This window comes from Falco punctatus, assembly GCF_963210335.1.
Source record: "Falco punctatus genome assembly, chromosome: 13".
NCBI lineage: Eukaryota > Metazoa > Chordata > Aves > Falconiformes > Falconidae > Falco > Falco punctatus.
The window spans coordinates 5,306,955-5,331,719 of record NC_137593.1 but is presented as its reverse complement, the minus strand read 5'-3'; the positions used below and the strand labels follow the sequence as shown (position 1 = coordinate 5,331,719).

Here is a 24,765-nt window from a genome sequence, read left to right as displayed (position 1 = left end):
GTGGGTGAATGAGAGATGAGCATGGTGCTGGGAATCCTCTTCCTGCTCCAAAAGGTCTTCAGGACCCACCTCTTCTCCCAGGTGATGTCAGCGAGTCCATCACTGTATTTTGCCACGTATTTTGTGCAGTCCTGAGCCATCCAGAAAGAAAAGGCTGAACTAAAGTGAAGAGCCCCACATTCAGATCAGAGCTGAGCTGCTGCCGTGGGGAATTCCCAGTGGAGATGGTGCTTGGGTCACCAAGCCCCCTTCAAGAATTTTGTTTGTGAAGTGCCTTGGTTAAGTCAGCAGAGGCTCTGCAGCACACAGCCATTTGCCAGAGGTGTCTGGGAGAAAGAACATGAATCGCTTGCTCTACATTTCTGAAAAAGGTCTGTGCTGGTTAAACTTGGGGATATTTTTGACAAAAGATGGCACAGCAGAAATGTTTCAAAGAGGAAATCTGGATCATTACATAGAGTGTTATTCTCCTAGTCCAAGTGTTAGCAGGATTTATGGTAACATTATGTCTTCAACTATTTCTTCCACAACTGCTAGTTCTAACCAGACATTAAATTTTTTTTTTTTTGGAAGAGCTAAGAGGCTTTCATAGTAAATAAATGTAAGTATCCTCATTTTAGTGTTGGAGAAACAGTGAGAGCAAAGACTTCAGATCTTCCTGAGATCCCAGTCTGTGAAATATTCATACTGGAAAACCGCAGTGCTCAGGAAAAGAATGATACAGGAACTAAGAAAGCTTCAACTGTTTTATAGAAACATTTGCACACATCAAAACATTTCATCCCAGGCCACTGCCACTGCAGGTAGCTGATAATTAAAATCTGCTGTGCTGTGGCTACTGTCTTTAAAACTCTGGCCAGCATATGTTTTATTTCTAATCTTTTTTTTTTTTTTTAACTTCTGAGTTTGTCTGATGATATTTTCAAAATTCAGTTTTATGTTTAAAGATTGAGTTTAATAAGCTTGTATGATATATAAAGACATTATAATTTATTATTTAAAAAGTTTCCTGACAAGATGTCTACAAGAAACATGACCCAAACCACACCGCCTTGTAATAATACCTCTTAAAAATTCCTGACCTCCCACTAAACACTCCTGCAGACTTCCCTGCTTCAGTCCTTGCTGCATATCTCATATATGTCCCCTATAACATTACACAGGAGGAAATGAAACGGGAAAGTCATCAGCTCAGACAGACAAACGACGACAGTTATCTAGCACTGCGTTGTTTTCTCTTCGCGTTGACAAAATGCAGTTTTTCTGTCAGGGAAGGGGTGGAGGCTCACACAAAGTCTTGGGCCCTCTGTGACATGTGGTGCATCCTCCCTCTTCGTAAAAATAGGTGTGCTGGAAAAGGAGAGGTGGCACAGGCTGCTCCTCTGCATCCAGGGTGTACAGTGGGTACAGCCATGAGAGGTCCGGGTGAGAAGGACAGGCAGCAACATCAGGATGCAGCCAGCCCTGGCTTACCGGGGCTGGGGCTCACATACCCACACCCGGGCTCGACTCGGGGTGATGCTGCCTCCCCCTGCACCCCAGTGGGACTTCTCAGGGCCCCTCCACTCCCCCACCCTGCTCCTGCACATTGTGTTCGCTGCAACAGAGGTTTCCCCACCAGTGAGCGGTACTCCAGGCTGTGTCTGCTCTCCCAATGGTTTCCATGTGCCCGATGCCCCCTCCTCCCTGTGTGAAGCAGCTGTCTCCCTTCCCCACATTACACCACCTCCAGGGAGTTTATTTGGAGTGTGAATCCTTCAGGTGCAATGGCACATCCCCGCCGGGCGAGCCTTACCTGCGGGTCACAGCCACCTCTTGGCACCACCACTGCCCCCCGTGCCCCTGCAGCTGCCGGTGACAACCAGGGCGGGCACCCAGTCACCATTGCATTGCCACAGTAACTTGCCTATTTGCCATTTGTGTCGGTATGGATCTCATATCTGCTAAAAAGGACTTGCTTTTCTAGCTGGAGAAGGGCTTTTTATATTCATTTGGGTTTTATTCCTTGTGATAGAGATTTGTAACGGCGGGAGCACTGCTGTAAGGGAGCTGTGGTGTGAGCTCGTGCCACAGCGTGCCAAAGCCACGCATGGTCACTAATAGGTAAAACTACTCTGGGATTTTAAAGCTTGTAACAAGACTTTGTCTAGACTGGTATTTAGTGGCAATACAATTAAATCATACTGCAAAAGGGGGGGGGGGAAAGGAGATTAAATGATTTTAATTACCTTTTGAAGCCACTTCTTCCCTGTAGAGGTCCGACCTTGATCTGATTGAGATCGGTGCACATCGGGTGCTACTTCACTGACGTAAGAGCAGTGTAAAGGTTAAAGGCATTATGGTGTAGATCTGTAAGACTAGCTAAAACCTGATCTACAGTACAGCTATATTTGCAATAAATTAGCTCTTTTTTCTTTTTCTTTTTCGTTTTCTTTCTTGCTACAAACTTTGCTAAAAGAGTCCCACAGCATGGGGTGGTGGCTCAGGGCTTCTTCCTGTGAAACGCCTGGGATGCAGACACTGGGCATAAACCTTCCTAGGATGCATGGATGCATTTTCCCTGCTTGCTCCCCATGGGCATCCCCTTGCCCTTGCATGCCACCCTGCCCTGCACAGCCGCAGTGTGGGGCAGAGGCCAGCAACAGCTTTGCTGAAGGCAGATGCCAATGGGCTGCCACCGGTGACTGAGAGGAGGCATTTGTGGACATTTGATGTGGCACCGACCCAGAGACCATTTCACCTCTGAAATGGGCTTATGATCCCCAGCCTAGAGTGGGAGAGGGCAGGCCCGTATGTGTTTCTCCCATATCATCCCACTTACCATTTCCCCGTCATACTGGGGTGGATAGCTCGATGGCGTTGCTTTGCTCCATGGGCTTTTGCAGCTTTCCACATCAGATGCATCTCCGATGCCTCATACTCTTTCCCTAGACAATTAAACCTTCATTTGTTGCTTCCTTGCAACTCCAGATTCTAAAACTATACTTTTTTTTTTTTTCTGTTAGGTTAGGACTGCTTCCAGCTTCCAATCCCCAATTTAGATTACATGCTCAGAAACTAACTCCAAACATTTACTGCGTTTGAAGGTCACAGTGCTATTGATTGATTTCCAGTTATAATGTATGTTGTCCTAACATGAGTTAAAAACATTCTGGGCTAAATCCAAAAATGCTGGGATCAAAGCATCTGGACTTGTTGCTTTCATGTTTGGCACATAAAGGGGCTGGCAGTAACCAATGTGGTCTTGGCTGGGCTATAGTTGTTTTCATTCTCTGATGTGAAACAGTTGGGAATCACAGACCCTCCAACAGTTATAGTGGACTAAATAAAAATTGGCTTAATAACCTGCCAAGCATTTGAAAGTGCCAGTCTCCAGAGTTTTTCACAACTTATTGGCTATGGCATGTTTTTCTTTTCATTTCTCTTGTGTGGTTTTTTTTTTTTTTTTTAATTCTTCCTCTTTCTCTCTCTATTTTTTTTTAAGAAAATTTTCTATAACATTGGACTTTTTCAGCTGAGTATTTGAAATAGGTAAACTCTTCATCTCATCAGACTCAATTTATCATCTTTGATCTGACTTCACTCATTCCTTTGGCTACTCTATCTGATTTTTTAATTTTTGGAAAAAAAAAATTATGAAAACATTTTCCCTATCTAACTTATCAAATAAGAAAATAAACAAGGGCCGATTTCTTGGCTAGCATGTCTTAAAGATATCCCAGCACTGCATCTGCACGTCAGCTTTTCACTTTCAAATTCACTTTAAACAGATTATTTCTAAAGTTTTTTTATTAGTCTCTCTAAAAGTCTTCTATTTATATTTGCTGTTTATAAAATAGCATCCAGAGGCCATTGTGCAATGCACTACACATAGTCAAAAGCCATCAAGCTCTCGAGACAAACAATGGAAATACTTTGCAGATGGGAGCTGTGTTACAGATGGCGTACGGGGGCAGGAGAGACCCAAAGGTTGGAGAGAGGAAGAAATATGGATGTTGGCCATGGTTGCGAAAGAAGCCAGTGGCAGAGCCAGGCACTTAACCCGTGTTCCCATCCAATTGCTTCCCTATTAATTAATTTTCCTCTCTCATCCTTTTAGAAGACACATTATAATTTTTACCTACTTCTCTCATGTTTCTAAAAAAATAAAGTGCTAGCAATTGAAAAAAAATCTCATTCTTCATGCACATCACATTTTTTGGTCACTTTGGCTAATTTCAAGGAACTTTGCATCGGCTTTGGGAGCGATGCTTCGGAGTAAACGTGGGGGCTGCCCGTGGGGAGGGCACCCCGGGGCAGCACCAGGAAGGTAAATGCCTCCAAAGTGAAAGAGCTGCCCCTGGTATTTCAGCTGGGCAATGGCATCTCATTGCACATTACGCTGAGGTTTACACTCAGACAAGTTTTAGTGTAGCCTATCGGTCAAAGAGAGCAGCACTGCTCCTCTTGCTTCCCACTCTTGACAGCTAATTCACAGCAAAAGTGAATTTATTGAGGTCCCATCAGTGCTTCAGCCTTGCACTAGACCTCAGCATTCAAGACCGATGCCATAAATGTTTGTTGCCCATCCCTGCATGGCTTCAGCAAGCATCTCCCCAGAGACCATGTGCTGCAAAACCCAAGCTGAGCTGAGATTCCCTGAATTCATGCAACTGATATCACAGGGAAAAACAGGAGGAGAAAAAGGACTGTATGGTCCTTAACCTCTGGGCGAGGAGCAGGCTCTTCTCTGACTGATTTTTAAGCAGCTCATTTTGAACAGCTCCATGAAGCTTCCAATCAGTTCTGGGACAGTAAGGCTTAGATTGAAGAGAGACTAAAACCAGCTAAAATAAAACCAGTGTTTCAGAGACAGTCAGGACATGAAGGATGAAGTGTTTAAGCAAAGAGATGATTTCAGTTCTGGCGCCTTTGACAGGGCTAAATATCTCTTTAGGATTTGTAATCATGGAAAAATGAATCTGCCGCTATGAAAACCAACGCTCAGCATAAAAAAAGTACTTACCATTAATATGTAGTCTAGAGACATCTAAAAGTAAGATTACTTTATAGTAAGATGAATACAAATTTGGCATGCTAAGGAATTTTGAGGCCTTTTTTGTGTTCAGGTGAAACATTATCAATTGGTGCTGTGTGTGGCTGTATTTATACAGTTTGCTTTTCACATTGCCATGAGAAAAACCCATGCACATTCTTTCCATGTAAAATAATTTCGTAAAATAACTTAGTCCAACAGTTACACCTAGTCTGAGTATCAAATATTTTTTTATTATTATTTTTAATGTTTTGATTATAAGTGAGTAAATGAGCATATGTGCAATTATATTTTGGGTGCAATAGCTTCAGCCGCCACATTTTGGCATTTTATTTTATTAGCTAAAAGCTCACATATGGTTTCCATGTTTCCAATCTGGCTTTAAGGATGCAATGGCTGAATTAAGCAATGTTTCTCCTCACTCCAATTCCCTTAGATATACTTAAAAAGTCCATTCAGATTATAAAAAAAGTAAATTAAGGTTTATAATATTCAGAAGGTGGCCCATGGTAGTGACTAATACAGTGCTATCTTGTAAGTGCCCTTGCACCCTGCAGAAACTGTTAAAAGCCATGTTTCATAGTTTAAAATATTAAATCACTTCTATGATCCTGTGGGGTAGTCATACCTGAATGCCAACATATTTCTTTTATGAACAACGATGTCATCATCTCAGCACGGAAGCCGCCAGATAACAGGTCACCCCACATGGTCACCGGATTTGCAGGTCCTCCAGCACCTCCCAGAGCTGGACCCAGCGATCTGGGGAGGACTTTGACCCCCCCTGTTCAACGTGGTAGACAAAGCCTAGAAAAATGACCTGAGGGAAGGAGTTCAGGGCCATTTGATGCGTGGCCATGAGTGTGACGGACAGGAGCTGAGCAACGGATGGGACAGAGGTCTGGAAGAGGGGCACAGCTCCAGGGAGGGCAGCACTGGGGAGCTTCAGAAACAGCAGCACCTGGGAGAGCAACGGGACCAAAGTACCATTTTTTATGTATGTGTATATATATATAAACATATATATATATTACACGCACATATATATAAGCTTGAGGAGAATTGAAAAGGTGCTTGTTTCCACATGGGAGATGTGCTAGCTATCTCCCAGTGCACAAAGTATGGTTATGAAAAGGGCAACGAACAACTCTGCATCCCATGGGGAAAAAATTGCCTGCATTAGCAGCAGAGGTGGTGTGGCTTGAACGTTAGGCAAAGCTTCCCAACTGCAAAGGTCACGAAGCACTTAATGAAAAGAATGAAGTTAGTGAGTCCCTTGAGAAGAGGTTTTCAATAACTGCACAGGCAAACACATGTCAGGGATGGTCTTGGCGTCAGTGCAGCAGCTTGACTATGTGACCTCCCAAGGTCCCAGCCAACCCCGCATTTCTGTGAGCTCATGAAAATGTGCTTAGCATGTCTGGAAGCACAGGAGCATGGGACTTCCCTACTTCATTGATGCACAAGTAAATCAGATTCAGGATATCCCTCTTCTATGTTGCTCTTCTCCAGGCCACCAACCTAACCAACCACCAAGCTGCCATGGTCCCCTTACTGGCTTCCTGATTCACTGGGGTCCACACATTTCTGCTGTCAACATGCGGTGGCATGTGTGCCTTCCTACTAAGCATCTGTGATTGCCACTGACAGTGAGCGTGCCTTTAGGGGCTTTTTCAGAGCCACTGTCTGAGCATGGCTGTTCTGTCTGGGGTTGATATGAGATGTTCAGAGACCAAAGTACTGTCATCCAATCTGTATCACCTCTTACAGACATAAAAAAATGGATAGGCAGATACAGAGCCCAAACCTCTACCAGTTGTCATTGCTGGGGGCAGCAGCTGGTCTCCACTTTCAGTATCTATCTGAGTTTTTATTTACCAGCAAGCGATCTGCCCGAGTAAAGCCTGAAGGATCAGAGGTATAGGCTTGCTTCTCCAGATCATCAAGTTTCCATCTAAATCCATCCTCATGCAGCAAAACATGCAAGTCTGAACATAAACCATATCCATAGGTACAGTTAAGTATGGGATTAAACAGTTCACTGAATAGGGTCCCTACGTTACTCAGGCATTGGCTGTTAGTCTTGGCTCTTTTTTTCAGCTAAATTGAGATGGGAAAAGGTTTCCACACTGGGGTGAAGCCAAGGTTTTTTTCCTTTCCTTTTCTCTTTTCTCTTTCCTCTTTTTTTTTTTTTTCATCCCCTCCAACAGAACAAGATAGATGCCTGACAACTGTTTCTGTCTTGCTAATATCCTGGAATTTAGGCCTTTGGCTGTGGGAAATTCGAGATCAAATCTCTGCTCAGACACATTCAGCTGAAGGTTGTAATCCCAGTTCACACGTGAGCTATCCTGACCGCTGGGCTGTTTAAAGCGGCAGCGCTCCTGTGATTTGGGTAAATCACAGACCAAGAAGCGGAGACAGTGGAAGGTACAGTCTAAATTAACCTGATCCTCCACAGAGCTTTGCTGCTGACAAGTGATTTTCTAAAATTTTATTTTAATTGAAGTGTCCTAATCCACTCTAAACATTCAACTGGTATTTTAAAGGTGGCCACTGTTTTTTTCAGTTTTTCGGAGATACCACACTCCCATAACTTTGCCTGAAGTCACGACGAAGGGGACCTCAGCTTTTCTGAAAATCAGCTGTACATATCATGTTTGCAAACAGAATTACTGTCTGCCATTACTTTTAAAAAGGCAGACCTTGGAAGTCTTCCCTTCTTAGTACCAGGGAAATGAAATAATCAAAACATCGAGAGTTTGGAGAACAAGTGAATATTGTGTTGAAAATTTCACATGGTGCCTGGACTGGTCCACATGGACATGTAATTTGCAAGATCAAGAGATGCTTCAGCCCTTCTGCTGACACTTGAAAAAACCATTACAAGGCTTAAGGAGGAAAACAAATTAATGGAAACATCCGCTTAAAAGGAACGTTTTCAATCACTGGTACTCCATTCATTACAGGCCTGAGTGGTTCCAGAGACAACAGAAAACTATGCATTGTTGCAATGCCAAGAACAAGAGAGGCAATACTGATGTTGTGTTGCTTCTCACTCATGGCAATCGGAACATTTTCATGCCCTTCCCATCTTGCCCGGCTGCGTTCATCAGCCAGGAGGTTACCACCATTGTCCCACTCGTGACCAAAGGAGGGGGGGTGGGGGTGGTGTCTCCGGGTCCTTCCAGCCAGATACAGGTTGGGTTGGGGTGCTGGCACCAGAGCTGCCTCTGCTTGCACAGCCCCAGGAGCAACATAAGGCATTCGCTCAAGAGCAGGCAGACACTGAGCAGGGTTTCTGCCTAATGCATTGTCAAGCTAAAAAGCTTTTATGGGAGGTAAAGTTTTTTATGGGAGGTAAAAACACAGCAGTCATTTAATTAACAATACCTCAAAGTCTTTAGAGAACCACATGGCTGAAGTTTTCCCAGGCCCACTGTGATAACCTTGTTAAAATTTGGACAACATTATTTAATCTTTGCTCTGTAAGCCAGACTTCTGCTATTTCCCCAGCGTCACCGCAGCATGGCAGTTGCCTACATTACAGCACTCTCTCCACATGGTGAATATTTGAAAATGTCACCATATGTTACAGGTATCTCAAAAGCACTTTGAAAGACTCCATCTCAAGGCCAGTAAGACACACACAGTAATGTAGCACTGTGGTCCTTTTCAGAAAATGAAGCAGCAGCCCTTCATCTGAGCTTGCTTCCTCTCACGGAGAGGAGGGTGCACCATTTCTGACTAGCACCCAAGGGGCTTCTGTTCAAAACACTCACTGCTTCACCAGGGGAGGCAGAAATAACCCTCCATTGTCCAATACTACCTGCACTGAGGGCAGCAGGCCAATGGTCCCTAAGCAGGGGTAGGGTACCAGCTGCCACAGCCTGGTGCGAAGCCCATCGCAGCCCGCTCGAGTCATCAAGTTTTGATCAAGCCAGAATGGGTTAAGAGATGGGTATGTGTGGTGAAATTGTGCAACTTGGGTTGTTTTGGCACTACATATATTCTAAACTAATGATCTTGGCTGAGATAGGCGTTTTTGTTTTTTATCTTTCCTTTTTGGCCTTTTGTAACTTAAGCTTACCCAAAAATTTATGGAAAAAATACTTATCTGCTTTATGCCAGTTGGTGAAGATTAGTATTTGCAAAGACCATTTCTGTTGTACTGTTTTGCGTCTTGGTGCAATTTTCTAGATCTCTTAAATGTGAAAATAAACAAACTTCCATACATCTGGGAGGAGATTTCCAAGTGGAGCTCAGCGCCAGCTTTTTTTCCTTTCCCGAGTGCTCAGCACCCACAATGGGGTTAGATTTTAAAGCCAGTTCAGCTAAACCAGGGCCAGGTTTCCACAGAAACACGGCGATCTGGAGGCTCCCATCGTGACAAATATGCACAGATTCATCATTTAACTCATCCTCCCACCCAGGAATGATAAAATGTCATAGTAATATAGCATTAATAACATCAGCTATTGATAGCAGCAGCAATGACCCTATGATGGACGCGTAAACAGCTGGGAGGAATGTTGGCCATGGCGGGTGATTGCTCAAGTCCCCAGTGAAGACCTGAGTGTTTGCTTATGTTCTTGCTTGGCAAGATACGGTACTATCAAGATACTATTTAGTGTTTCAGCAAGAGTATCATTTCTGACATGCCACTGATTCCTTGAAACATAAGAAAGCCGTTGGGAAGGGAGATATGGCGTTGGTAACTGCTCTTCCTTGCCGATGTGCTGGGCCTAGCCCTGATTTATGAAGTGCCGCCCTGGACAGGATGCTGCCAGTTGCGGCTGTGTATAGCGTGTCAGCTGCAGAATTTAGGGATGACCTATGTCCTGCAGGGAAATGGCTCTGCACTGGACAGAAGATGATGTGAGCAGGTGTTTTCCATCTCCAGCTTCTACGGTGAATCGAGTCGGCTTGATGACTGCCAACTGCACATTTAACTGGACAGGAGAGATAGCTGGGTGAGCAAAGCAGAGAGGTCCCGCCCTTAGCCATACAAACAGCCGGATGAATTTCTTTCTGCTACAATCCATCCTGTTATGCGTTTCCTTCCGACAAACATTTGAGTGAACCAAATTAATGGAAAAGCAATTCCATGGTCTCATGCAAAAGAGTTACTGGAAATCATTTTTGCACATACAAATACTTGTGCTGGTAATCAGGGGACAATAATATATGTCAGATAAGCCGCACGGTCAGATGCTGGGTATCTGATGGATGTCTGAATATCAAATGCAGGAGTAGTGAATAGTTATGCAAAAAAAAAAAATTGTTGAGAAATTAGTAAGGAAAAAAATAGTCTTATGGAATAACAATCACACAAATCATCTACCTTGTAAGAAATTATATAGCATATTGGGAACAACGTTCATTGTGACGGCTTCGCATGCCACAATTTTTTCATAAGACTTTTTTTCCAGCATTATAAAAAGAAAAACCAACAAACCCACACTTATTTGCTCACTGTTTGTAACACTCTGCAACTTTAAAAATTCTTCCTCCCCAGTGCAAACATACTTCCTCAGAGAGGCAACAGCAGAGCCCCGCTAAGATGCTTAAGAGGAGGTCAAGAGAAAAACCATTTACCAGGGGAATCTCTCTCACTCCTTAATACGTTTTTATTACTACCTATGCACACAGTGTTCTCTCAGAGGCTAGATGAATAAATATGCCTCTTTTGAGCAAACATTTATAATGCTATTTGAGCACGGGGGAAGAACAGTTTCAGCTTAAAAATGATACTAGCACCGTGTTTACATTTTTTTTTCCCAAGCTGCAGTTAAAATGAAAATATCCAGACAGACATTCGGCATGAGGCTCGGGAAAGCATGTTTCTTTTGGCCACTTCCACTACAGAATTTCACCTAAAACTGAAATACAAAAGATTGGGGTTGGAGGGGGGGGGGGGGGGGGGCAGGGAATAGAAAAGAAAGATTTGTTTGTAGATGAATTACTCTGTGCAAATCCATCCAAAAACATCAATGTAATTGTTCATTAATAATAGACTTGGAAGATACTTGGAAATGTTTCTCTTCCTTTGAACTTTCTAAAGGCAAACAAAGTCCTCGAGCTGGTGATGTACTTGTGCACAGACTTCACTTGGAGCAAAGGGGTGTCCTTTGCTGCCTCCTCCACCACCCGAAGCCCAGCAGATAAGGCTCTGGCCCATTTTGGGGCACTCTGGGCTCAGCCCTTGGTGGCAGATCTGCCCCTGGGCGAGTCTTTTTCACCCCTTCGCATCCAGATTCTAAATTCCCGAGGTCAGGGAGCAGCTCTTATTTTATAAGATGATGGAGGCATGAGCTGGATCTCTGAACACTATATCTCAGCAGCGTTACTAACGCCAGTTTCAAGAGGACTCCTCACACACTAGAAGTTCAGCAGCGCTGAAGGGCTTTCCTGGCCACGGCCTGGAGGAGGCTAATTAGCCCCTGTAAGGATCCCCGTCCACCGAGCTGTGAGAAACTTCAAATCCCACTGACTTCACTGGCACTTCGGGGCACTCAGCACCTTCCAAGATTAATTCCTCAAGCAGGGAGAGGTCTAGAAACATATATATTACAGTACTTTACATCTTCAGCTGCAGTAGGGCTCTTTCTGGTGAGCTTGACAAAGGACAGATTATATATTACGCCGTGCCATAAACTTCAGCAATCTAAGAATTCAGAAAATACCCCGTTCTATTACTCTCCTTGCTTTGACATGAAATATTAAACACCGCTTACCAAAGTAACGTTATTGAACACAGATGTCCGCTATCCCATTCAAATTGTTCAAGTCAATCTAGGTTTATATATTTTCTTTACTTAAGCGTTTGTATAAACCCAAGTGTGCCCTGACAGTAATGATTTCACAATATACTATATTCAATTAAGGAGACAAATATGCATTTACATTTTTACTGAACTTGTTTCACACACACACAAGCTCCAGCTCCAACTTATTTTTGACATTTGGTGGGAAATAAAGGAATAGAAAGGGTGCCACCTACTGAGTCACTCAGACATTTTTGGAGGCTGAAAAATCACACAAATTACCAACAGCTCATTCCAGTTAAAAATAAGCAAATGATGAAGCTATATTTATAAGCCTGTGGGATGATAGCCACAGATAGTGTTTTTCTTATCAAATCAGCCAGTGACTAGAGCACTTACCAGGGTGTAGGAGACCCCCAGCTCCAGCTCTTTCTCGTATCTCGGTGGGTTTGAATCCACCTATTCCTGTGGAACGCCCAAGCAAAATGAATCAGTCTCTGTCACTGCAGTCCGTGAAAATCTTTTGCAAGCAATGGATGTGACACTCAACACATGAGAATCTAGAAGCATTGCACCATCAGTGCGAAACGTTCCTTGGGACCCACGCCATTTAGCAATCTGCCATTAATTGGAAATGTATGCTGTCAAATAGCTTGCACATAAACTATAACAAGCAGATTTAAGCAGATGTTCAAATTTACAAACCCACTGAAAAGGTGTATCAAGGCTCAAGAAGGAAGACAGGCTTGCAGTATGATTTCAAAATCTGATGTCCCTTTTTGACATCCGTCAAGCTGCTTTAAGTATCTTTACTTACATTTTTCAATTTTACTCACATTCACTTACATATCTTTACTTACTACATCAAAGCACTTAAACTAGCTTTAAGAGCCGGCAGCGTGAGGTAGGTATATTGAAGGTGCTGTGCTGGTGCTGCAGTTTCCTCACTTGGGGAGGATAAACTAAACTTCGGTGTTGCCTTGATGTTAGGCAGAGAAGTCGACATCCACTGCTTTTCTTTAGTTGCAAAGGTACACAGCCTGGTCAGCTTTGACTTCCACAGCTACCATGTTGGAAGTCTACCACGCCTAGCAGGAGTTCTGTAAACACACCTTGAAGCAGGAGGCTCATGCCTCTGATAAATCAGGAGTTTGTATCTGGCCTGAACTGAAGCTGGTGATGAAGCAACACCTTCAGAGGGTTGGAGCAAATAGACACAATCCCTCCCGACCAGACACCAACGTGGGCAGCTCTCCTCCATTCCCTTTTGCAGCCTCTGTATTGAAAAATCAGGATGTGCCATAAGTAGTTTGTTGCTTAACTTTCTTCCACAAAAAATGAGATACCCATGTTGGTTTTCATTGATAAATCTGTGGTCATGACTGATAGAACCACAGCTTTTTATTCTTCCTGATTGCATACAGAGCAGGGGAAGAGCTGCCACATGATGCCAGATGTGCCCCGTGTCAGGAGAATGGCACGAAAAGCACAAGTCTGAGATTTTTTCATCTTTGATGGAGTGGGTCATCTTTGGGACAAAAAAAGGATAGATGAAAAATGAAGATTCACAAGGCAGGACAAACAAGTAACTCAAAAAAATGTAAGACTTTTAATACTATTGTAAAGAGGCTCTGGAATTCATCTACAGCCCACCTTCTCTTCCCTGGTGCTGGTTCCCAAAGGATCCCAAGTGCGTGCCCAACGCACCCCACCCCATTAATCCCTCCCTGCTGAGTGGAAGCTGAGCTCCACCGAGTCCTCACCAGACCTGCAGATGCAGCTTTATCTTGGTCTTTGCAGATGCAGGCAGAGCAGAGGTTTGCACAGGTATCGTCTATTTAATGTTTGCCAAAATTTCTTGTGTTGAGGACTGGTGTAGCAATAACATACTTGGGAAAATAATTGTGAAACATTAACAAGTCCTTATTGTTAACAGGTGTTTCTGGCCGAGATTCCTTCAGGGCAACTTGGACAACGCACCACAGTTGAGTTGGTAATGGCATTTTTCCCAGAGGGGCCTTCAAAGTCTCTTGTGTGCCGCTTTGTATTCCTGGCAGCAGAGTCAGGAAGAAACCCAGTTTTCAACATCCTCCTTCATGTCTACTCAAAATAAAACATTCATTTATCAGCCGTAATGTTTTTCACATCTCCCATGACTTGGCACACGCTTATCACGTGATAGCTGTACCACAGGGCACTGAAGCACCATTTATGTACTCAAGATAACAGGCGCTGTCGATTCGCCCCTTTTTCAGTTCCTGAAGTGTTTAGGGGCTGTTTTCTGCTTGAACAAGCACCCATTGAAATATGCATTAAAATGCATTTTTACTGCTGCCGTGTTAAGGTAAAATAATTCTGCTCAAACCCTTACAGACCTTTTCTGGTTTCTCCCAGGGGAGGCAGCCCTGGCTCTCTAGAGGACCCTGTGCAGCTGCATCCCTGGGAGTAGCATTGAGGTTTTATATATATTAAAAAAAAAAGCAGAAAAAAAAAAAGCTAAGGCTTTTCTTTGGAGCTAGAAATCAGAAATAAGAGAGAACTTACTGCAAATCCATCATGACGCTCTACTTGGTTTTTTTTAGGGTAAAACCCCTGGACTTAAAGGGCTGGATGCACCACCGCAAGTCACACATCTCCGTTATCCCACGAAGAGAGCACATTATCACACCGGTGACACTGCACTACCAAATTAATCTGCAAAGCTTCCCAAGGGAAGGAAAACTCCAGCTACCACTTCACAGCAACAGAGTCTGCAACAAGAAACCAAACCAAAACAGCCCCCTGCAAGACTTTTCAAAGATGTACAGGTTTTCCAGGCGCTTGACATCTACCCTAGCTTTTTAAGTAACGTCTCTTGGAGAAAGGATTCCTGTGGATCAGAGGGGAGACTTTGCTACAATAGCTGCCCTGGCAAACCGTCTCCTTTCAACACATTCTGGAGTTCGTATTTGAAGTGGTTTTGCCACACTGGCAGCCAAAAATAACTATTTTCTGATCAAACTCACTAGTTCTTGTAAAAAGTTTTATCACACTAAATATGACTGTGAACAGTTCCAATAGCTCTTCAAGGTGTCTGTTCAAATCTCTGGCTTCTGAGAGGGCGGAGAAGGGCTCCACACAGCGCTTGAGCAGAGCGATGCCCTCAGCAGAGCGGTTTGCTGCGGCTGCTCCCGCGGCACTCCCATCCCTCATTACCCAGGAATACGCCCGTATTTAACATGATGCTATTACGTTTGCTGTTCTGTACTTCATATATACCCTTAAGGTTAAAGTAATAATTAAGAGCAGCCTTCTCATGTGCCTAGTAATGCAAGGCCAAGATCCACAACAGCTACTACAACATAAATGTCAAATAGAAAAGGGAAAAAAAAGCAAACAGACAGGCAGGAATTAACCCCGCAGCCTCTGCTCGCACCGATCTTGTTCTTTGCTGATGACATACAGCAAGGAATCCTACTGCATACCTTAACGGACATATAAATCATTTAGAACTAGATTTCTGGTTGAAAAAAAACTCCGTCTGCAAAACCCAGAGAACTTTCATTAAGTCACTTTATAAGTAATTTATAGTATGCTAAGATTTACAAAATAACAAAGAAATGACCGGCCGGTTTCTTACTAATGAGAACTGGAACAAGAGGGCAGAATCAGTGGGAACATGGAGCATTTCCACCCAAACATGGCTCCGCTCCACCAGGCAGCGTGTGCTGGGTGAGCTCCGGTGCTCCATGCTGGGAAGCCTCCACTGTCCTCAAAGCAGTGGACAGAGCTGAGACAGCCCTTGAATTCCACAACAGGTTTCCTTCATGCTTCTGGATGAACTAAGAAGGGCTTGTTGGTAGGAAGACCTCAACAACGCGAAGTGCAGAAACTGCAAACTGGACAGCTACAGATGTTGTATTACCTTTGGCAAGAGGGCTGTGCAAGCCCCGAGGCCACCTGAGCAGAGGTCTCCATTGCTGCGGGCAAACGCGGTGGTCTCGGGGCAGGACAGTCACCTTGCTGTCTGCGCAGCCTCTGCTCAGGGCGGCCATGGTCTGCGACTGATATGTTAATGAATTAATTAGCCAAGATGTGACCTCTGAGGAGCAGCAAGCCTAACTCTGATCTCTTACACCAAGAAATTACAGACCTTAAAATAATTAATTAGCTTAATTATTGTTGGGCTCTTGGAGTCACTAGAGGGAGACACGAGCGCATGCCTTAAGCCAAGTTGTTACATCTGGACTGGAAAAAACACCCAGTAGATGATGGCACAAAGCATTTTAAACATTAACTATAATATCTACACCACATGCAGCTTCTCAAGATGTTTTGCTGTCATCAACTTACTAAAAGATAAAGATTTATTGGGCTATTACTGAAAAGGAAGCTAGATACTGCCAAATGGCAAGGACAGTTAGATGACTAGTTGCTGACATCTTTATTCTTATATAAAACAACACGACTGAGTTGTATTTTTTTTAACCACCATGCTTGAAAGGAATCAACAAAGCAGGGCCTTATCATACAGAACTTTTAAATAATTTTAAAATCATTCATGGGCTTTGGACAAGGTTGGTTTTTTTTCTGTGTTCATACAGACTACTCTGTTAGCACCCTGTGAACTTTTAGTGCTGCCTACAATAAGAGATAAGCAGTGCCGCCCACAGATGGGTTTAACAGAGTCTGAGGATGCCGAGGGGAACATACCATGGAGCGGACCATACCAGCAGCGCTTCCCGGATCCCAGCCACGAGGTCACTCTTATTCCAGTGTCATGGATCCATTGCAGGCATACAAGAACATTTCAAGTGCTGCAGAGACATGGCTTTTTTGCAGGTTTAAGACACAGACCCATGCTAAACCTGCATAGATTGAGAATATGATGTCTACTTTTTGATCAGCTCCTAACAGCAATCATTGGGACTGAGAGGTTAGTGCAGTAACAGCAACATTTTCTTTGAATAGTTTAAATATTGCTTCTATAAAGAAATTGCTCAGTAAGTTGCAGTGATTACACAACTATCATTATAACATATGTTAAAAAGATGACAAACCAAATGAATGTAATTATTCTATTCCTTGCTAAAAACTGTAGGAAAAGTGAAGTAAATCACATATGACAAAATTCTGTGGTACTAGAGAGCTCAAGTTAAAATGTTTGCTCTAAAATTTAAAAATCAATCCAAGTCTGTAGAGCTGTTCTCCCAGAAGCTGGCTACCCGTATCTGTCCACTTTTTCTCCGACAGCTTGATATACTGTCCTCACTTTGTTACAAATTTTGAATTCAATTTAGCATGCTACTTCCAATTAACCAGCACACACTTATTGCATTATTTGGCATTAAACAAGCACATGTGTTCCTTTAGCTCCTTCCAATGTGAGAAGACAATACCCTTAAGGTGAACTGGGCTATTTGTTTGGCGAGTATTAGGCTCTGGGATGTGTCCAAGAAGGCTGATGGAAGCCCGCAGGTGTGCGGTTTCAAAAGCCTTCAAAGTGCTCCACGCCCAAGTCTTCCAGAAATGTTACAGTTCATAACCATCCTCTTCCAGCAAGATTTATGCTGTGTTTTGAATATTTCTAATACTCTGGAGACTGAGTGCCAGAAACCTCTATTTATCAGGTTTGATCACTGGACAAGGTGCTCTGGTCAGGGATCATATATAAACCCATTTATGTAGAGGCCATTAGTTATTCTACACAAACTACCACAAGCAGGTGTGATTCCAGTGCACGTGCTCTGGATGTGAATTAGTTTAACAGAAAAAAGCTTCCTCCACAACATAAGCCTATTGCTTCAAGACTATCAATAAGGAGAGAACAAGTTTTAATGACATGGTTATATAAAGAAACCAGCATCCTTTCACTATGATATGTGTCCAACAACGTACAGTACAGTTTTGAGATACATCCCACATACTCTTTGAAGGGGGGGTTACAAATTCACGAAGACAGAATATTGCTATGCAAGTGCTTATTAAAAGCAATAAAAAGAGCAGAATGAACAATTTATTCTCAAACAAGTCTGAGATTCAGTGTTTACCACTGGAAATTGCTTTACACGGTGTTAGAATTTAAAGCTTTGACCCGGCAAAAGAATTACTGGGCATGGTGTCACAGCTCATGCACAGAGCTGCTGCAGTCAGAAGGAAAAGACCTTCAAGAACTGGGGACTGAGGTTTCTAGCCCAACTGTAAAAAAAAAAAAAAATTAACACAAGGATGGGAGGATGGAGGTTTCCTGGTCCACCCGTTCTCTCAAGGACTCTTCCTAAGCTTTTCTTTGCTCTGATGAGAAGCTAAACTCTAACAGAAACATTTGTCACTGTTAGATCTACAGTATGAAACCATGATGGCTCCAAAATGTGTGTCTGGCTCTTCTGGGAAGGACATAAAGGTATAATTTCCATGTTTGTCCCGTTGGCAACTCCTGATACTGTGATAGTTATTACTTACAAAAACAGAAATCTGCAGCCAATCAAAATAATATGGTTGGCAAGAAATCTGGGCAAACTTTAATAGCTACGGTTCTTCAACATAAAAAGGATAAAAGTAGAATAATAATTTTTGGCAGGGGAAGCGGGGAATTTTTTAAATTCTGATTGTTTTCCTATGAGGATAGTGTTATAAATACTGAAGTCTAACTTAGAACATGTTGTTCTGGTTTCACGAATTCACATTGAGTAAGATTCTGCTGGACCCACTGAGTTACACTCAACTCATTTCCACTCTTCTCAAACTGAAGTTATCTGGAGTACACAACAAGGTGAGTGAGCGGGATTTGGCACAGAAACTGCATGGCCGAAATAATTTCAGTGTCCTTCTGAAAGGAGTTACCTGTGCATGCAACTGTGTTACAGTGGAAGGAATATACAGAACGCTCTTTTCAAGAAAGCATAATTAACGTCAGCCTTCTGGGAAATGGAGAGCCAAGAAAGGCATTCACCAAGAGAGAGAGAGACATACATTTAGATATAAAACCTATTTTCACTGAAGTTTTCACTTTCAGTTTCAAAGCTCCAGAGCTATGCCCAGGACAGTATCAGCCTGACAGTCTTCCGCTGGAATCTGATGAAGCAAATAAGCAGAGTTATATTATTTTAGTAGCAGCTATACTCACTTGCCACAAAATTAATCTATGGAAAAGCTGATTTAGTAGTTTTTCCATTTAAAAAGTCCATGCTGTTTAATAAAGACTATTTTGTAGGCACAAAATTAGGTAAATTTGTTAACCTGCAGTAAGGAGCAGAATCAAAACATATTAATGACATCACAAGCAAGTAAAATCCCTTAATTTATAGCTGATGATGTAAAGTTTTGGCTCTTCTTTTAGAAAATAACATCCTGTAAACATTTTCCCTGCCTTGTGAAAAGAATGAAAACCTTCACTAACAGAGAACGAAGAAAAGACATTCCAAATTAACTCAAAATTAATCTTTTAATATTTTTAAATACTTAATTTTGATTTTTACCTTATATGATTGCACTTAGTTCTGGAACAAAAAGTCATATTGAGCCCCAAGTCAGAATGATCTGTTCACTGCAGTGAACTTCTGTTCCCAAGGCAATACCATAAAGAGCCTAAGAAATATTTTGAAGGAGGAATGAATAAAAAGACTATTGCATGTGAATGGTTTTATATGAAATGGCATTTTTTGATTTTTTTTTTTAAAAACAAGTTTGCTGAAATATTTCCCAAGCAGATCTTCTTGGGCCTCTAATTCACTGGCACAGGCTCAGTATCAGTCACTTACAATACATGTTTCATCACGTACAAATTGTGACATTCTTTAAAAATACTTCATACAAAAAATTTTATTTCCTTTATACTACATATTTACAATTCTATTATCAAGGTACTGTGGAAAATGTAAACAAGTATACACAGGTAAATAATATGGTTTGAGAAAGGCTTTTTCTTTGATTAGCTGCTCTAATCACATAGCAGAATACAGAGATAAGAAAAACCAGTCCATTTTATAAACTGCTGTCAAACAGCAAAATGTAAGCTCTGGGCTTTGAGGCATTAGCTGCTGAGTAACCGTACCAGTCACTGGGCATCCTTCCCATCACTGAAATGTCCAATGTACTGGAACGGGGCCAGGTAATCGGGGCTGATACAGTTGGGTCTGAGGGAGCAAGGTTTGCTCGGTCTTCAGGAGAGAAGACCAAGGGGAGGTATTACTGCTGTCTTCAACTACCCCATGGGGGCTGTAGGTGAGATGAAGTCAAATAATTCTCCGAGATGCACACTGAAAGGATGAGAAGCACCGGACAAGTTGAACTTAAGAAAATTCTGATTAGAAAATAGGGGAGAAAAAAATAATAGTCTTGAGCATGAAATTTTCACTGGGACAGGGGCTCAAAGAGGTGGTGGGATCTCCGTCCTTGGAGATATTCAGAACTCAGCCAGATGAATCTCTGAGCAACTCCCTTTACCTTTGAAGCTGATCAGGCTTTGAAGAGAAGCCTGGACATCCAGAGGTCTCTTACAACTTAACTTTATGATTCTAGGAAAAGTCTCGAATATAATGTGACTCTTGCATTACTGTTGTAGTTTGGCTCTGTGGTAAATACATAGTTAAGTCCAAAATATGTTAATTGCTTAACCTAGATTGTTCCTCTCCAGCAGTTGCTAAGATTATGTTTAATTTTCTCACATGAGATTTACCTTATCAGTTCCAGTTCAGTGAAATTGCCCCAAATTCACATAATTGCAGGATCAGACCCAGGACATCTCATCTCCAAAAAAATGTTTAAAATGTCACAGCTGGCAGTAAAGCCCTGCTGAGAGCCACACACTTCTGACTAGTTTGGGAACAACAGTTTTGGCACATTTTCACTGAGTAAACTTTCCAGTGACATTCATGGGTCTCTACAGAAGAAATGACCAGGGATCACCATCAGCCCCTGTGATATTTTGGCTGAAAGCACAGTTGGTTAATGAATTCTGACACATTCACAAATAACTTTATGGCATTTAGGATGAATTTCTATACCTATGAGGTGATGAACAACAATAAGACTTCCATAAAGCTTGAAAAATACCTACAAAACCTATATTGCTTAGAATAGATCACAGTTTGCATTAAACTCCCAGGTGAGCAAGTGTCACTTGCTTTGTACTGGACAGTTGCTGACTGCAGATGTGTTTAAGACCTGAGGTGAACCATGGGGTAAAACTGTGCCTTCATCTACTCATTATCCAACTGCAACAACAAAAATAAGCTTTACAAATCACAAGTTACATCAATTATTGTCACTTTGTCTCTTCTAAGACAAAAATCTTCTCTTGCAGAGTTCCAGTTTGTTACGCTGTGTGAACGGTAGCGTGAACACAAGACCTGGCACTACCTGTATTACCATGTCTGATGAGCCTGTGGTCCTGATGCCCTTTAATAAGTGCACTTTTGATATCGTCAGACTCCAGAGGTTACTACATAGATTTTGTAACTCCTAACCTAAAGAGAGGTATAAAGAGGCACTCTGAAATTATTTAGTCAGGTTAACTCAGAATATTAAAATAGAGAACATTATTTCTCTATAATTATATACTTCTATACTAAAGAACAACCTGTCTAAAAAGACAAAATAGCACCAACACGTCTTTGTTCTATTCAGTGACCAACAGCAGCTGTTGAATGGTATCAGGACTTTTTAAAGCTGACAAACTATTGTGCAGTAAAAGCACATTATAATCCTTTATATAAAGAACACAAAGGTTATCTTCAAACATCTATCCTTGCTTACTATCTGCTTTCTCCACCCAAGACAAAACTCTTTTCTGCGTTAGACAGTACTGTTTGATGAGAACTGCTGCACAGTTTGACTTGACAAACCACTGAGAAAGTGAACTGACAAGACGGGAGGATGCAGAAAGCCAGAAGAGTCTGACAGGTGACACCATGCTCTTTGGAAGACAGATTCAGACAGAAGCAAGATATAGATGGAGACCTTCCAATCAGTCAATCCACACTACAAATGCAGTACATATTCTCACTTATCAAGGACTGTGCTGGATTCTGCTTCAGTTGGAAGTTTAAAATTAGACTGAACGTTTTTCTAGAACACACAATGTTATTCAAAGCAGAATTGATTTGGTGAATCCCACTAGTTTCTGTGCAACGTGACTTTGCAGTGAATCCGTATTGGTTTCGTAATCTGTGAAACGCTCAGTAAACTCCATGCTGGTTGTCAAGCAGGTTTAGAAAGTCACTTATAAGTGGTGTGGCTCACTGCACGTTGATATGTTACATACTGCTTATCCTGATACTCTTTGGAGCCGGTCTTATTAAAAACATGTCCAAGCTTTCAAACAATGAATTATATTATATAGCAGAAAGAACGTCCAGAGCAGATTAATGGAGGGGTAAGAGGCTAGGAATAAATACATGAAACAGATTCAACTTTTTAAAAGGATCCAGCTACTAAATGGCCTCTGTAGTCTTCCATAAGAAGTGTGAATACTTCAGTACAATTCAAGCTGAATTGAATAGCTGTTTTCATATCCAAATTCAAATACCGTCTGTGCATATAAAACAGTTCATTTATTAGTCCAAATGTTACTGTTGTAGAGCTCTTGGAAAAATCTTCCCTCTTTCTTGAATTTGTTCTTCATGAAAAGGAAGCTTTGGAGGGCCACCTAGAGAATTCAGCAGAAACACTGTTTCAGGTCTATATAATGTAATACTGAAATATTACATAGATTATACAATTTACACTTAAATAATTCAATAAATATTACCCTTCAAAAAAAGGTGAGGACTGAGTTACACTGGCCTCCTCACAGCAGTAGAAAGCAGGCAAAACAGTAAAACATGTCTCAAACGGCAAGTTCCCAAAGCGTTTCCTAAACTAAATGCAGAATCGTATGGTATCACCATCAAGCCAGTTGCAATTAGATTACCAATGGGAGGAAATTTTCACTCTGTACTATATCTCAAGAAGAAAAATTATCAAAATACAAAATGTCCCAGCCTCCTTGTGATAGTGCGATGAGTGCTTTAGCACACTCACAAATCAATCCACATCTATTTTCCAATCTTTTTGTCTGCTTCTCTGGCTTATTGCACCTCACCACGATCCTCAAAACCCGAGACCTACAAAAAGTGAATGGGATGGCATGCACAGCATTAAACCTCCTCATTCTTCTTATAGAAGTTGTGGGTATCAAGTGTTTCAGGGCAAGATTTGATACTGGCAGGCACAGAAGAGCGTACTGCTCTCGGCACAGCTGTGCTGGACCAGGCAGCCTCAGGAATCCTTGATCTCCACAGCCTGCTCTGAGGGGAAACCACTGCACCGAGGCAGTTCAGCTTGGCCGAGACCTCAAAACCACCTGGAATGACTCCTGGCATTTGCAGTGTCTGCTGGCATTTGCACCATCAGGTGCTGGGACCCTTTGGAGTAGAGCACACACCAACACGACCCTTCCAAGCAAAGCTGCTGCTATCACAGGCTCTGTGTTCTTCACCAGAGATGGAAATGCAGAACAGCTTCTGCCTCACACAGCCTAACACAGGAACCGTGGTGGCTGCTGCTGAGCACCATGTTTGGGTGGTGTATTGATACTCCTGTCCAAACGGTCCACCCACCCCCACCACGGTCAATGCATGACGACTTCTACTAAGAAAGGCTGCGCATCTCCAGCTTGTGTTACCTTCTTTGCAGGTTGGCCCCATCCACGTGGCTGGGCACACGCAATTCCCGTTGTACGGATTGCACTGGGATTTGCTGGCACACTGGCATTGCAGGGAGCAGTCAGGGCCGTACTGGTTTGACCTGCATTCTGGAAGGACACAAGTGTTTGGAAGAAGGTGAATGCTCCCTAGTAGTCTCTTTGCTCTCCGGGATCAGGAAGCTACTTAGACACCTACATCTGTTAACTTTAAAGCATGACATTTCAGAAAGCCTTACAGTCTTCAAGTTTTGTCTGCCACATGGTCTGCCCAAACTGTAGCCCAGCTGTCCTAAAGAAGTTCCCGGAATGGAAATCATTAATGGTATAAAAACAGGGGTTGACAGCCCAACAAAAAAGACCTTGGGATTTGCTCAGGAAAGTTACAGTCAGCATCCTGGATCCACACTATCTCCCGCACCTCTCTACCGCACGGCTTGGCTGTCAATGTGTGCCAGCAGAGAGCCTTCACTCAAAGAACGCGAAACTGAAAATTAATCCATTTTCTATATACTGTTATGTCTTACTCTGATTGCACAATTCTGCTGCCTCCTGGCAAATTAAACTCACAAAATGTCTCGCTTCCAAATGCAAATGTATTCCATACCTAGGCTGATAAATCCTCATTGCAACTTTTTTTTTTAATGCAGAGTACAGACATGAAGGAGAAGTTAGCAGCAGGTCACAAGGCAGGGTGCTAAATACACTGTAAACAATAGCCCTCTCTCCCTCACCTTGCTAGAAAACACTGTAAATAATCAAGGCGCTTGCTTTCTCACACAAGCACCATTAGGTAAATAAAAGTGCTGCTGAGCCCTGCATCAGCTGCAGCCCCAACACGTGGAAGAACTCTCCCTGTGCGCTCAGAGCTTGGCCTTTTCAATTAGGAAATGTTATGAGAAAAGGTCTCCTCAAACACCTCTGGACCTGATTTTAATTTATGTAATACCACATTTTCATGTTAATAACAATGTGTATTTAAGACATCTGTTTGAAAGTCTGCAATGTTAATTTACTACAGAAAAAGAGCGCCCATAAAAGTCTGTTATATTCTCTCTCTTTTTTTTTTTTTAATTAACATTTTGCCTGTTTAATGGGTGCTTTACCAGAGTTCAAATTAAAATCAGGCCTTTTATCTTTATGGCTGCTGCACAGTCACAGCTGCTCACAGTTATATCACAGATGAACTGAGTCTAATTGAAAATAAAAATGCAAATAAAACCTACCCCATAACAGCTTTTCATGGATGGGGGCTACTCTAGCTGATTTAAGAAAAATAAAAATGACTCCTAGAGTTTGCA

The 24,765-nt window shown here is 42.4% G+C and overlaps 1 protein-coding gene across 2 annotated transcripts in view; it reads right to left on the bottom strand.

The window, feature by feature from the left end:
• Positions 1-1,350: 1,350 nt before the first annotated feature.
• LOC308072425 (uncharacterized protein) overlaps positions 1,351-24,765 on the bottom strand; it is a 222,514-nt gene continuing 199,099 nt past the window's right edge. The window contains exons 36-37 of one of the 2 annotated variants that reach the window (XM_080409251.1): positions 23,447-23,575; positions 1,351-22,429 (exon numbers count right to left, since the gene is read on the bottom strand). In XM_080409251.1, coding sequence (XP_080265377.1) covers positions 22,350-22,429; positions 23,447-23,575 — 209 coding nt within the window. In that variant the 3' untranslated portion in view covers positions 1,351-22,349. Of the gene's footprint in view, positions 23,576-24,765 lie in introns of both variants that reach the window. The other variant, XM_080409250.1, reaches the window with a different exon arrangement.